At 57.0% G+C, this 13,336-nt stretch overlaps 1 protein-coding gene across 1 annotated transcript in view; it reads right to left on the minus strand.

The window, feature by feature from the left end:
- The window catches only part of CAMK2B (calcium/calmodulin dependent protein kinase II beta), an 81,428-nt gene extending 68,567 nt beyond the window's left edge, over positions 1 to 12,861 (minus strand). The window contains exon 1 of the mRNA XM_047849385.1: positions 12,797 to 12,861. Coding sequence (XP_047705341.1) covers positions 12,797 to 12,861 — 65 coding nt within the window. The remainder of the gene's footprint in view (positions 1 to 12,796) is intronic.
- Between the last annotated feature and the right edge of the window lie 475 nt (positions 12,862 to 13,336).

Below are 13,336 nucleotides of genomic sequence, written 5' to 3' on the forward strand. Positions count from 1 at the left end.
CATGGCCTGCCGTGCATCACACACACATCAGCATACGTCACACACCACACACACTTCCCACACGCTTCCTACACGCTTTTCACACACACATCACATGTACACCATATGCACAGCATCCATCACACGTACATCACATGTACATGCACCATATACACATCATACCCCTACACACACACATCACATGTACATCCGGACAGCAGAGCACCGTCAGCCTTGACAGAGGAGGAAGCCGTGTGCACAAACAAGGGGTGAAGGTAATGTGGAGAGAGGGTGTGTGTGTGTGCACGAATGTGTGAGCATCGTCAGCCTTGACAGGAAAGGATGCTCTGACACTGGAGAATTTGATGCCGAGTGGAAGGAGCCAGACACAGAAGGACACGCGCGCTGGAGGGGTCCACTTACGTGGGGTCCAGAGAGGGGTCCAGTCCACAGAGACAGAGAGGACATGGGGTTGGTGTCTAATGGGGACAGAGCCTCCTTGTGGATGGAAAAGGTCCAGGGATGGACGGTGGTGGTGGCCGCACACAGCGTGGATGTGCTCACTGCCACTGGAGCGCGAAGGTGGTGAGGTGGGGGCCCTGTGTCGCATGCACGTCCCCACGCACCTGGCGGGAACGCGGCCGAATCTCTGGGAAATCATTAAGAACAGAGAGAACCTGGTGCTCGTAATGCTCTCATCAACACCAGGTTTTGAAGAAGGGTCTGTGCAGTAACCTGGGCCTCTGCACACAAACATCTGGAGACAGAGCTCCACGAGGGTCCAGGGTGGCGGACCCCTCCCTGGGAGAGCACGCCCCGCTGGCCCTTCCTTGGTGTGGGCAGATGAGGGGCCAGTCACGCTGCAGCGGGGCGTCCCGGAGGCCCCCTACCTGGTGCTGAGCTGTCCCCCCACAGCCCCCGCGGAAATGCTGGGGTCACCAGAGGCCTCCGGAGGGCACGTGGGGGACCCCGGGGAGGGCCCAGCCTGGGACGAGTGGCCACGTGGCTGGCTCCCCCCAGTCTGCTGCCACAACCAGGGGTCTGACATGACCCTTCCACACCCCGCCCTCCCCACCCAGAAATGTCCCCCTCCCACCCCTGTGGAGCCCTGCACCCCCTTCACTGTGCAAAGCCTGGGCTCGGCCCTGTCCCTGCTCTGGGCCCAGGACCCCTGGCGGCAGAGCCTGGAGCTGGGCAGGGGGCCTCATGCAGACCTCACCCCCATGGGGACTGAGGCTGAAGGCCCCCTGTACCCTGAGATGGAACAGCACAGAAGATGCAGACGTCCTGCCGCTCAGCACAGAGGCAGGAGCCCCGTGGCCAGCCCTCCACACTCCCTGCTCCCTTCTGAGGGGTGCTGAGGACCAGGGGTGGGGTGCAGAAGGCGGGGGGCCCTTCCAGGGCAGGACGGGAGAGGGAGGAGAAGGGACACAGGAAGAATCTGGGCCCCGGGCCCCAAGCCGATCAGCCACACTGGCAAGAGCCTGGCCTCTAAAGGAGGTGCAGGAGAGGCCCCGCTGGGTGGGAAAGAGGTGAGCATGGACAGGGCACCCCTCATGACACCTGCACTCTGTCAGGGCACCCCAGCCGAGGCCCTGCTCCTGGAGGGCTGGGGGTTCCTGGACCCTCCGTGCCCAGGCAGGCAGGGGTCACACCCATCCCAGAGGTGGGGATGGAGGGGGTGGGGAGAAGGGAGGAAGGCGGGGCGCAGAGGGAGAGGAGCGGGGGCGGGGGAAGGAGCAGGAGGGGAAAAGGCAGAGAGAAAGGAGAGAACCCACTGAGGACTGACCCAGGTGGCAGATGTTCAGGAATAATAGGACCTGGGGGCTCGGCTCCCCGTCCGTCTGGCTCCAGCCCTCCCATCACCACCAACCCTGCTGACAGTCTGTTCCCCTCTGCCGCCCACGCCTGTCAGCCTCCCTGCTACCAGGGGAGCCTTCCAGAACCAGGTGCGTGGGCCTTGTCCCCTGTCACGCTGCCACTGTCTGCTGAACCCGCCATGGACCAGCACCAGCTGGGCTCCGTCTCAGAGACAGAGGAAGAGGCGGGTCTCGCATTCTGGCCTCTGCCCCTCCTAGCCTCCACCCGGGCCTCCACCCTCTGCTGCCTCCACAGGCGCCCTGGCGGGGGAGCGAGCGGGCAGGCCACGGCCCTGCCTCTGGCATCACAGCGACAGTGCCAGGGAGCCGCCAGCCAGAGCCACTCTCACTGCTAATCTTACTTCTCAGCGATTCGAGTGTTGAGAGCCAGATGCTAGACTTCTTTTCTTTTTCTACATCGGTTTTATTTATTTTTAAACATCTTTATTGAGATATAATTCATGTACCAAACAATTCACCCACTTAAAGTGTGTAATTCAATGGCTGTTATGGCTGTTACTATATTCACAGAGGCGTCCGTCCGTCACCGCAGTCTATAGGTTACAACAGCGTCAGCGGCCGCCCCCCCCACCCCACGCCCGGGCTCTGCCCTCTGTGCCCACAGAGCTGCCAGCTCTGGAAGCTTCAGGTAAAGGGGCGTGCGTTCTCAGCATTCGCCCAGGTAGGACCGTGTGTCAGCGGTTATGAGAACTCTTCTGTTTTTACTTCTGAATGACATCCCAGCATGTGGATAGGACACGTGTTCCTTACACATTCTGAGGGACATCTGGGCTGCTCCCACGTTTTGGCTCTTAGGGACACTGCTGCTGTGAGCAAGGTTCCGTGCGGACCTGCACTTCCCTGGCTCTTGGGCACATTTCCGGGAATGGGACATTTTGAGGACCCGTTTTCCATAGTAACTGCACTATTTTGCATTCCCACCGGCCGTGAATGAGGGTCCTGACCCCGCATCCTGGCTGGTGCATGTTCTTACTTGCCTCTGTGGGCCTAGCCATCCCAGGGGAGCGAGGTGGTACCATCGTGTTTCCCAAATGACTATCTTTGCGTGCATTTCTTTGGAGAAATGTCTACTCAGGTCCTTCCCCACTTTTTGACTGGTTTGTCTGTCTGCCTTCTTACTGCTTGGTAGTGTGTTCCTGGACTATGCTACATACGAACTCATCATCTGATGAGTGATTCACAAATACCTTCTCCCATTCCATCCTGTCCCTTTCCTGACAGGGTCCTCTGAAGCACAAAACGTTCTCATGCTGATTAACAACAATTACCTATTTTTCTTCCATTGCTTGCGCTTTAAGCATCATATCTAAGAAACCATTGCCAAACTCCAGGTCACGAAGATTTACTCCTGTGTTTTCTTCCAAGAATTTTATGGGTTTGGCTCCTACGATTAGGTCTATGATCCATTTTGAGATGATGGTGTCACAGTTTTAGGTAGGGCTCCACCTTCACATTTTTTTGCACATGGATACCCAACTGTCCGTTTGCTGGACAGTTTCCCCACTGAAACGTCTTGTTGCCCTTGTCAAAATCTAATGACCACAGATGCGTAAGTTTATCCCAGAATCTCAGTCCTATTCCACGGATCTATGTGTTTGTCCTTATGCCAGTACCCACACCATCTTGGTCGCCGTGGCTGTATAATTAGGAGTTTTTTAGGTAATCTCTACCCCCAACGTGAGGCTCAAACTCATATCCTCGAGACCAAGGGCCACTCACTGCACCAACTGAGCCAGCCAGGTGCCTCTAGTTCTAAAATCAGCAAGTGTAAGTCCTCCCATATCATTCTTCCTGTTCAAGATTGTTCTGGCTCTTTCTGGGTCTCTCCTTGCATTTTTCTATGAATTTTAGGAGGATTAGCTTGTCGATTTTTTTTAAGGCAGCTGGAGGGCGCCTGGGTGGTTCGGTCAGTTAAGCATCAGACTCTTGATCTCAGCTCAGGTCATGATCTCACAGTTCATGGGATTGAGACCCACGTGTCAAGCTCTGTGCTGAGTGTGGAGCCTGCTTAGGATTCTCTCTCTCCCTCTCTCTGCCCCTCCCCTGCATGCTCTCTCTGTCCTCCTCTCTCTCTCAAAATAAATAAATAAATTTTAATAAATAAATACATAAGTAAAGGCAGCGGGAACCGGGACAGGTGTCACAGGGAATCTGTCAGTCAACTTGCAGCATCCCACCACCTTATCAATATTCAGTCCTGTAGTTCACGAACATGAGATGTCTTTCCATTTAGTGGGTCTTCTCAAATTTCTTCAAACAGTGGTTGTGATTTTCAGCGTCCAAGTTCCTGCACTCCTTTTATCGATTTATCACTAGGTATTTTGTCCTTTTATATAATATCGTGAAGGGAATTTTCCCAACTCCTAATTTTATTTTGAGACCAAACACTGCTAGTGTAATAAAATATGGATTTTGTATCTTGATCTTGCAACTCTGCTGAATGCAAAGAGACTCTCCCAGGACTTCCTTGGGCAATTCTGTACGCACAAGATCACGTCATCTGCAAATAAAGATACGCTTACCTATTCCTTTCCAATATGGGTGCATTTTATTTCTTTTTCTTGCCTAACTCTCCTGGCTAGAACCTCCCGTAGCGTGTTTAATAGAGATGGAGAGAGCAGACATCCTTGTCTTGCTCCTGACCTGAGCTTGACCTTGGGACAAAGCACTCAGTCTTTTGCCATTAAATATGACAGCTGTGGAATTTTCATAGATGCCCTTTATCAAGTTGAGGACATTCCCGTCTATTCCTAGTTTGTGGACTGTTTTTAACAGGAAAGAATATTAGATTTTGTTGGATACTTCTCTGCATCTACTGAGATGGTCATATAATTTCTTTGTTTATTCTATTAATATGGTGTATTGTGACCGAATTTTGTATGTTGAACCAACCTTCCATCATCCAGGAATAAACTTTCCTCACTCATAAGGCATAACCTTCGTCTATGCTGCTGGATTCATTTTGCCAGTCTTTGGTCAAGGATGTTGGATCTACATCCACACTGGTCCATGGTTCTCTTTCTTGTGGGGTCTTTGTCTGGTTTTGGTATCAGAGTATTACAGGTTTCATAGAATGAGTTGGAAAGAATTCCCTCCTCTTCTGTTTTTTAAATGAATTTGTAAAGGACTGCTATTAGTTCTTATTTAAATGTCTAACAGAATGCCTTCGTGGGACATTTCAGAATTTCTCACCTATTAATGAGTCTCTGTCATTTTCAGTTGAGTCAATTTCAGTTGCTGTGTCTCTCTAAGAATCTGTCCATTCCATCTAGGTTATACAACCTGGCACCCAGTTATTCATGGACTTCCCAGCATCTTTTTATTTCTGTAGGGTCCATTGTATTGTCCCCTTTTTCATTCCTGATTTTATTTATTATACTTTAAAACATTTGTTTTTAAAAAAATTTTTAAATGTTTATTCTTGAGAGAGAGAGAGAGAGAGAGAGGGAGATAGAGAGTGAGTGGGGAGGGGCAGAGAGAGAGAGGGGGAGAGAATCTGAAGCAGGCTCTGAGCTGTTGGCACAGAGCCCAACTCAGGGCTCAAACCCATGAACCGTGAGATCGTGACCTGAGCTGAAGTGGGATGCTTAACCAACTGAGCCACCCAGGCACCCCTCATTCCTGATTTTAGCAATGAGTCTCCTCTCCTGACTGGCGCTCCTGAGTCTCTGTAATTACCCCCAGGGCACATGTACTGGTCACCTTCCACCCTGTCATGTCATGTGTCTGTAACTTGCCTCCCCCACCAACAGCTCCACAGCAGCAAGCGCCCTCTGCTCACTATTGCCGCCCCAGCGCCAAGCGAGCACCTGGTGAACAGGCACGTGTGCGGGCACACTTCCTGAATGAATGAGTCAGAGGAAGGGCAACAGAAACCAGGAGAACTACAAGATAAGTAAGTGAATGAGCTTGAAGCTCTAGACCAGCACTGCTCTCATGGCGGTCTCTGCCTACGAGAACCCGTAAGAACCCAAGACGTGGCTGGCCCCAACTGAGGCGTGCTGTAATGTAAAGTCCACGACAGATTGCAAATGCATAATATTTCTAAAAATGTAAGATACTTCACAATAACGCCTGAATTGCTTATATGTTGAAGTAATGCTTTGGACACACTGAATTAAATGCATCTATCATTAAACTTCCTTGCACCTGTTTAAGTACTCAGGGACATTTTTAATTACACACATGACTTATACCTGTGGCTCCAATAGTTTGTTTCTTCTAGAGAGTGCTGCTCTAGACAGATAGGACCAGGAGTAACATGGTTGAGTGTACAGAGAACAGAAGGACAACTCCACACCCACAGTCATAGAGCCAAGGGAGGGAGGAGGGGCCTGGGCCCGGCCTCAGGTCTGTGTCTGTGCTGCCCACCCGACAGCGCTGGGACCTTGTCCCCCTCGTGTCTGCGTCAGCTGGGCTGGGGTGTGGCCCCCAACATGCAGCCGAGCCGGGAACCACCGCTCTGGTCTCTCTTTAGCAGGTGCACCCTTAACTAGACCAGCGCTCTTTCCCCAGAAAGCGCTGGCCAGATGGCCTGGCTCAAACCAGCGACGCTGAGGACCAGGCTGCACCTCAACACACAAGAACAAGAGCCACACGAAGAACTTTATCAAGACGTAGAAAGAACACAGCAAAGCTGTGGCGTCAGCTCTGTGGCAAGCACCTCAGAGACGCCTGCCCTGCGGCCGCACCTCGCCAGGTAACGAGACAGGCGGCCACTCGAGCCAGGTGTCTGCGTGTTGCTGAAGCCAGCGGCCCCTCCTGCCTCCACTCGCCTGGGAAGGAGCCGCAGCCTTCAAGGCTGTTCCTCTGGGTGCCTACTGTGTGCCGGCACGGCTCTCGGTCCTGGAATATGGTCCCGGGTGACACAGAGGCAGGGGTGCCCTCAGCTTCTCTCTGGAAACAGGCACCAGCCTGGACGGGCTGGACCCCGGGGAGGGCGTTACATCGGAAGACATAGGCCCTTCCGGCAGGACAGTAACGCTGGCGCCTCCTTCCGCCGTCCACGCCCCCGTATGACCACGTGGTTACATTTCCTCCACAAAATTCTCTTCCATCTTCGCCCAGCTATTGCCAATCTGTTCCAGAATTCAACAAAAGCCTGTATCTGCCTTCACAAAGAACCCGAGCCTTAGTTACGTCAGGACCCTCATGTCCACGCAGAAAGAATCACGTCCAGGAGCCGCAGCCACTGACCAGGCCAGCAACCCTCCAAACTAGGAGGCGAAAGGCCCCGGGGTTTGGCAGCGAGTAATGCCACTCTGACATGTTTTTATTTTAAGTAGATTCAGATTTTTACAGGAATAAAATATACATTTCTATGTAATATGCCAATATGATAATTTTCGGAAAACCAAGTTGATACATAATGTATTTTTATGTTTCGACACTAACAAAGTGACACGCAGCTGTGAAAGATGCTTTAAAAATCAGATTCCATTTTTGTGGGAGAGAAAGAGGGAATTCAATTTTGTGAACATGTATTTGAAATCTCCAGAAAGGCCACATCTCTTGCCTTGAGCCCGGGAGGTGGCCTTGGAGAGCAGAGGGGGGCACGGGACGTGTCCAAGGAGCAGACAGCCTGCTCATGTCACCTCCGCCTGGACTGTCCTGTTTGGCACCTGTTAAATCCCGGGGGGACAACAAGGACTCTCAGGGAACAGGGCCTTTTTAGGCAGAAGAAGACATATGTGTCTCTCCTGTAGGCGCTTGGGTGATTCTTCAAGTAACAAGAGGAGAGGAATCTGTTCTTGGGTTCTTTTTGAAGAGTAGGTGACCCTTGTTCTGATTCATGCACAATGACCGTGCCCTCCCCCCCACCCCGCTAAGCTTGGGAGCCCCGATTTCAAACACAGGGCCCTCTCATCCCTCCGTCATGCCCGTCAGGAAACCGCACCCTCCATGTTCAGGGCACTGCCAGCCCCGAGCTGGAGGGAAACAGTGACTCGGGTCAGCATAAGGTGTGAGGGGCAAACAGAACGCAGAATCACATCTATGGTGATGCCATCTGTGTTTTAAAATCAGATATACGTGCGACACGTGTATGCGTACACATATGTAGACATGTGCACAGCCCAGGCTCCTGGGGGCACGGAGGAAAGCGGGGGTAAAAGAGTCACTTCTCCTGCACACACTCATGTATTTCTTCTCTTCATAAGACGATACTGCCTTTGCAGTTTGTTTAAGAAAATAAAATTTCAAGCCCTGCTGGTCCCAAACGGGGGCAGAGTATCGGATGCTGTGGGACCAAAGGAAACAGTAGCTTTTCATAAAGGAGCCAGGGGGCACTGCTTGTGCTGGAAGAACAGCCTGCTGAGGATGGGCAGCATCCTGAAAAGCCGAGGGTCAGAGTAGACCACAAGCGGCCCTGAGTCAGCCAGTGGAAAGAACCGAGCAGGGTCACGAGCTTCCACGGGGAGCAGAAGGTGGCCCACCGCCTGGATCCCCACCCGGGCCCTTGCGGCCTCCACCCGCCTCGGCTGTGACGGGGGAAAGGTCGCCGCACCCACCCTTCGCACGGAGCTGGCTGATGTCACAAGCACCACTTCGCCACTGGGCCTGTCACCAGGAGAGAAAGTGCAGGTAGCGAGCGCGTGGTGTATTCTTAGCTCCCAGCAAAGTAGGTTATGGTATAAAAATACCGTTCAATAGTAACCAAATGAGCGTCACCTTCATGTGCGTCTTGCAGCAACCTCAGCGTGTGTGACTTCTTTCCTAAACACCCTTCACTAAGGGTGAGACTCCAGCTCCGGGCCCAGTTCACTCACCCCTCCCTCAAACGTACAGTGGCCAGGCCTGGCACTGAAGGGGCCTGGGGCCCAACTGTAGCCTGAGGGCGGGGGGGTGCTGCCCATGTGTGGGGGTCTGGGCTGGGCAGCAGGGGAGGAGGCTCATGAGCAAAGGCACTGAGGCTGGAAACGCTCACCGGAGGGCGTGAGAGAGCAAACATGTCCTTCCTCCTCCAGGGAGCCCACCTGGCTTCAGAGCTCAGGAGACTCAGCCATCCGTTTGCTCTGAACGTCCTGTCTATCCACAAACCTGCTAGCGGGTCACTTGCTGGTTGAGAGTGTGCAGAGGAAGGCCCGCTGGTGGGGGCGGGGGAGTGCACATCCCAGGACAGGGGCTGCTCTCCACTGCATGGGGTCAAGGACACACCAAGGTTGGCTCTGGGCCTAGCAAAGTTCAGGGGGTGCTGGGAGGAGTGGGGAGCCCTGGCCTGGAGACCGGGCCTTCCTCACCGCTGGGACCAGCCGCCCATCCTCCCTGAGCCATGTTTCTGTGTCTGTAAAATGGGGCGGGAGGGCAGCTTCCCACTCAACTCGAATCGGGGACATGCACTTGGGAGGTGGCTACAAAGGGGCCACCCTACCCCACCAGGTAGTGGCCACCCTACCCCTCCAGGGTCTGGAGCGTCCAGACCCTGAAACCAAAACCTCACGGCAGCTACTTCTACTTTTTCTGGAGAGATCGCTCGTATTTTAAAGAAGGTGACCCCCCCGCAAAGTGGCAGATTTGGGAGCCCGAACACAAAATACCTCTTCCTACCCAACCACCCGTCAAACAGCTAAGATCTGCCAGTGACAAGCGACAGCATGCCAGGGGGGGCTAGACACACAGGGGGATGTGGAGAGTGTGGCCGGGACAGATCCTACAGAAGCCCTCCCACCAGCAAACTTGCCGCGGGACTGGACAGAGAGGCCACTGGGAGCCACGCAGGCCTCCATGCAGAGGGTAGTGGTTATGACATGCCTCCTGCCAGCAGCCATGGCCAGTCAACGCATCAGTGCGACAGGTGCCAGCAGGCCCAAGAGGAGTGAAAACACGTGTCAGAACTGTTGTGGTTGAGTTAAAACACACCAGACAATACTATGCGTTAGTCGTGGGCCTTATACCTGAGTGTAAAGGAGTGAGAAAGTTGGGAAGGATAAAATCCAGATATGTGACTGTGGTTGGAGAACAAATCCCACTTCGTTTGTTTTCTACCTTTATTGAGACGTAATCAACACACAACCTCGAGTGAGTATACGGATCTGGTGCCCAAGTGTGTATCAGGGCATGACCCCTGCGTTAGGCTAACACAGCCGTCACCTCACGCAGTTACCATGTGTAGATTTTTGAAGATCTCCCGTCACACCAGCGACCTGGTGGTTACCTAGAATTGCCGTGCCTTTCCATGAGATCTGCAGAACTCACTTGCGGTTACGGAACACACACTTGTAACGTTTTCGATTCTCGCACAGGTGCTCGCTTTATTACTCCTGGAATTTTCCTCAATTTTTAAAATATACACTAACACTGTTTTAAAATTTTATATTTTAAAATATAAAACTAACACTGCATCGCTGCCAAGGGTTTGGAGACCCTGCTGTGTGCCTGCCTGGGGCCCCTGGCTCAAGGGGGCTCTTAACCCAGGACTCAGGAGCCCTGGCCCAGTGTGGCCACCTTGCTCAGCAAGGCAGGTCAGAGCCCCAGAAAACAGCTTGTCTTGGTCCTCAGATCCCCAGGCCCCCAGGGAAGGATCCTGAGCACAGCCGGGGAGAAGGGCAGACAGGGAAGGGGCCGGAGCAGGGAGGGGAGCGGCAGTGGCCACGTCACCAGGCAGCTGCGGGCCTGTGGCCCGGTCCTTCCTGGGCAGAGAGCTCAGCGTCGTCCGGTGCCAGGGGCTGCAGCTTTAAATAAACTTGGAAGCATCCACCTGAGGCCAGGAAGAAGCACCAACTGTGCCCTGGGTAGGCGCTGTCAACAACCGGCCAACATGGCCGCCTGGACCCCAGCCCCCCTGCCCCCTGCAGCCACCCCTGCACCTGCTTGGCCTCCCTTACCCAGGATGCCCCAGCAGGGCTGTGACAGGCCCTCACCAGGCCCGGTGCCTAAGGCACTCCACGAAGGAATGCTGGGCCAGACTGAAACCCTCCCAGCCCCAGAGGGTCGGCCCAAGGTCCTGGGGTACATTCCCTTCTCCTCCCAGGCACCTGCCCCCCGCCCCACGACTGGGGTGCTTCACCCACTCACTCTCCAGCCCCCTGGCTACACACCACGGCAGCCACGTGGCTCCTTTCTGGAAGCTGCTCCAGGTGGGGTGGGGGGGCTGGCCTCCACTGTGAGGTCCCCTCGGCCCCTGCCCAGGGCAGCCCAGAGACCTCCATTTCCCGTGTGGACGTGGGCGGCAGTGCCCAGGATAATCCGTGGCTGCCGGAACTGCAAGCCTGGAGTTGAGGGGGGCCAACCTCCACAATGCCAGGCCCTCAGAAGCCACAGAAAAGTGCAGGGGTAGGCAGAGCCAGCTTCGGTTTGAGGAGAGGGGCCCAGGGGCACTTGGTTCAGGGTCCATGTGCTCTAGGGCCAGCACAGAAAAAACGAGAAAGTCCCCCAGAAAGGACAGCTTCCTCCCACCGCCCCCCTCTTCCTGGGAAAACAAGCCCTCTGAAGACCCCCTAGCCTGCTGCCTCGGCCCAGCTTCTTCCAGGCCTGTGTTCAGGGCCTCAGGACTGCACACGGTGGGTGTGCTGGACCCTCCCTGGCCCTCTGCCTCTGCTCCGCTCTCCAGGTCCACCAGCCCCAGGGGCCGGGCACCCAAACAGCACCCACAGGACAGAATGGAGTTTCTGGGCCTTCAGGGCATGGCCTTGCCCCCCAGGGCCAGGCCAGGGGTTTCCTGGCCTGGGGTTTCCTCCACCCAGCTGACCAGCCCTCAGGCCTGACCAGCAACCTCCCCCACATGCAGGGAGCACCGGATAATCAGCACAGCCCCACTCTCTTCCCAGATCAGCACCTACAATCATCAACCATCGACACCCCTCACCAACACAAGCACCATCAGGAACCCTTTTCAGAGAAGGATCTGCCTTTGGATGTGTAAGAGGAAACCTCGCCAGCGCCCCCACCACGCGGGAGGGCGGGAGAACGACGGAGGAAGATGGGGCTCTGGCCGCGCGCGGGGCTGGAGCCTAGGGATTCAGGAGTTCCGGAGCCGGCCCAGGGAGGCCGGCTGCAGCCACCCTGATTCACCCCGGGCGGAGAGCAGCCCCTGGGGCACCCCACCTAGAGTCCAGGGGCACCCCACCTAGAGTCCAGGGACACCCCACCTAGAGTCCAGGGGCCACCTGTTCCCCAGGGGTGAGGCCCCACCTGAACCGAGCCTTCGAAGCCCCTCTCCATTTTACCCACCCCCACCCCCACACGCGTGTCAATAACTCTCCAAAATACACCCTCCGCCTACTTCGATGACCCTTTAATCAGGGGGCCCTTCAGGCTCCCCACCGCACCCCCTCATCTCCACCCCAGGGATCCGCCAAGCTCCCCAACCTCAACCCCTCGGCTCCCCTGCCTCCTCCTTCCAGAAGAATCTGGGGGAAAATCCTCCAGACCCGCGACTCCACGGGGGCCCCACGGCAGAGGCCGTTCCCACGCGGCCCGGAGCGCAGCGGGCACCCCCAGCGCGGATGGAGCCACGCGGAGGAGCAGACGCCGAGCCGGTCTCGCCGCCCCCGCGCCCGGCCGCCGGGTGGGGGGTGGGGACAGCGCGGCCCGCGTCGGGAGCGACCCTCAGGCCAGGGCCGCCCCCTCCCCCGCGCTCCAGGCCCCGCGGCCGCCCCCGCGCGCCGCTCCTCTCTGACCTCCTGCCGCCAAATGCGTCACGTCTGCCCGGCGCTCCGGGGACACCTGCTGCCGCCCCCGCGGCGCCGAGCTCCGCGCCCTGAGCGCCGGCCTCTGGCCGGGCGGCCGCGCCGAACAGGGCCGGGCGGAGCTGCGCGCGCCGAGGTCCGGCAGCCTGGCCCGGGGCCCGAGGGGTCGGGGCCGCGCGGGGCCGAGCGCCTCGGGCCCCTAGCCGGGAGGAGCCGGGGGCGCGCGGGGCCGCAGTGCGCCCAGAGCCGGCGGCGAGGAGGGTCCGGGGGTCCGGGGGTCCCTGCCCGGCCCGCGCGCGCCGCGGCTCTTACTTGCCAATATCCTCGTAGAGCTGGTACTCGTCGGTGAAGCGGGTACAGGTCACCGTAGTGGCCATGGCGGCGACAGACAGGCTCGGCGTGCGCTGTGCTGCGCTCGGGCGGCGGCGACTCCGGCTCCCGCTCGCGGGCACGGCGGCGACTCGGGCGCGGGCGCGGGCGACACCTCGGCTCGCGGCGCCGGGCGGGGGCCGGGCTGGGCTGCGCCGGGCGGCGAGCGCACGCGAGATCTGCGCGCTCCGTCCCCGCCAGGAGCGCGCCGCACACCTACGCGCGGGGAGCGCGGGCGCGGCTGTCACCGCCGCCGCCGCCGCCGCCGCCGCGCCCGCCGCCCCTGCACGCGCCCTGCACGCGTCCTGCACCCGCACGGCTCCCGCGCCCTGAACACGCACCCGCACCGCTCCCCTGCACCCGCACCACTCCCCTGCACCCGCACCCGCACCGCTCCCCGAACCCGCATGGCTCCCCTGCACCCGCACCCGCACCACTCCCCTGAACCCGCATGGCTCTCGCACAGCTCTCCTGCACCTGCAC

The sequence above is a fragment of the Prionailurus viverrinus genome, chromosome A2 (genome assembly GCF_022837055.1).
Source record: "Prionailurus viverrinus isolate Anna chromosome A2, UM_Priviv_1.0, whole genome shotgun sequence".
Lineage (NCBI taxonomy): Eukaryota > Metazoa > Chordata > Mammalia > Carnivora > Felidae > Prionailurus > Prionailurus viverrinus.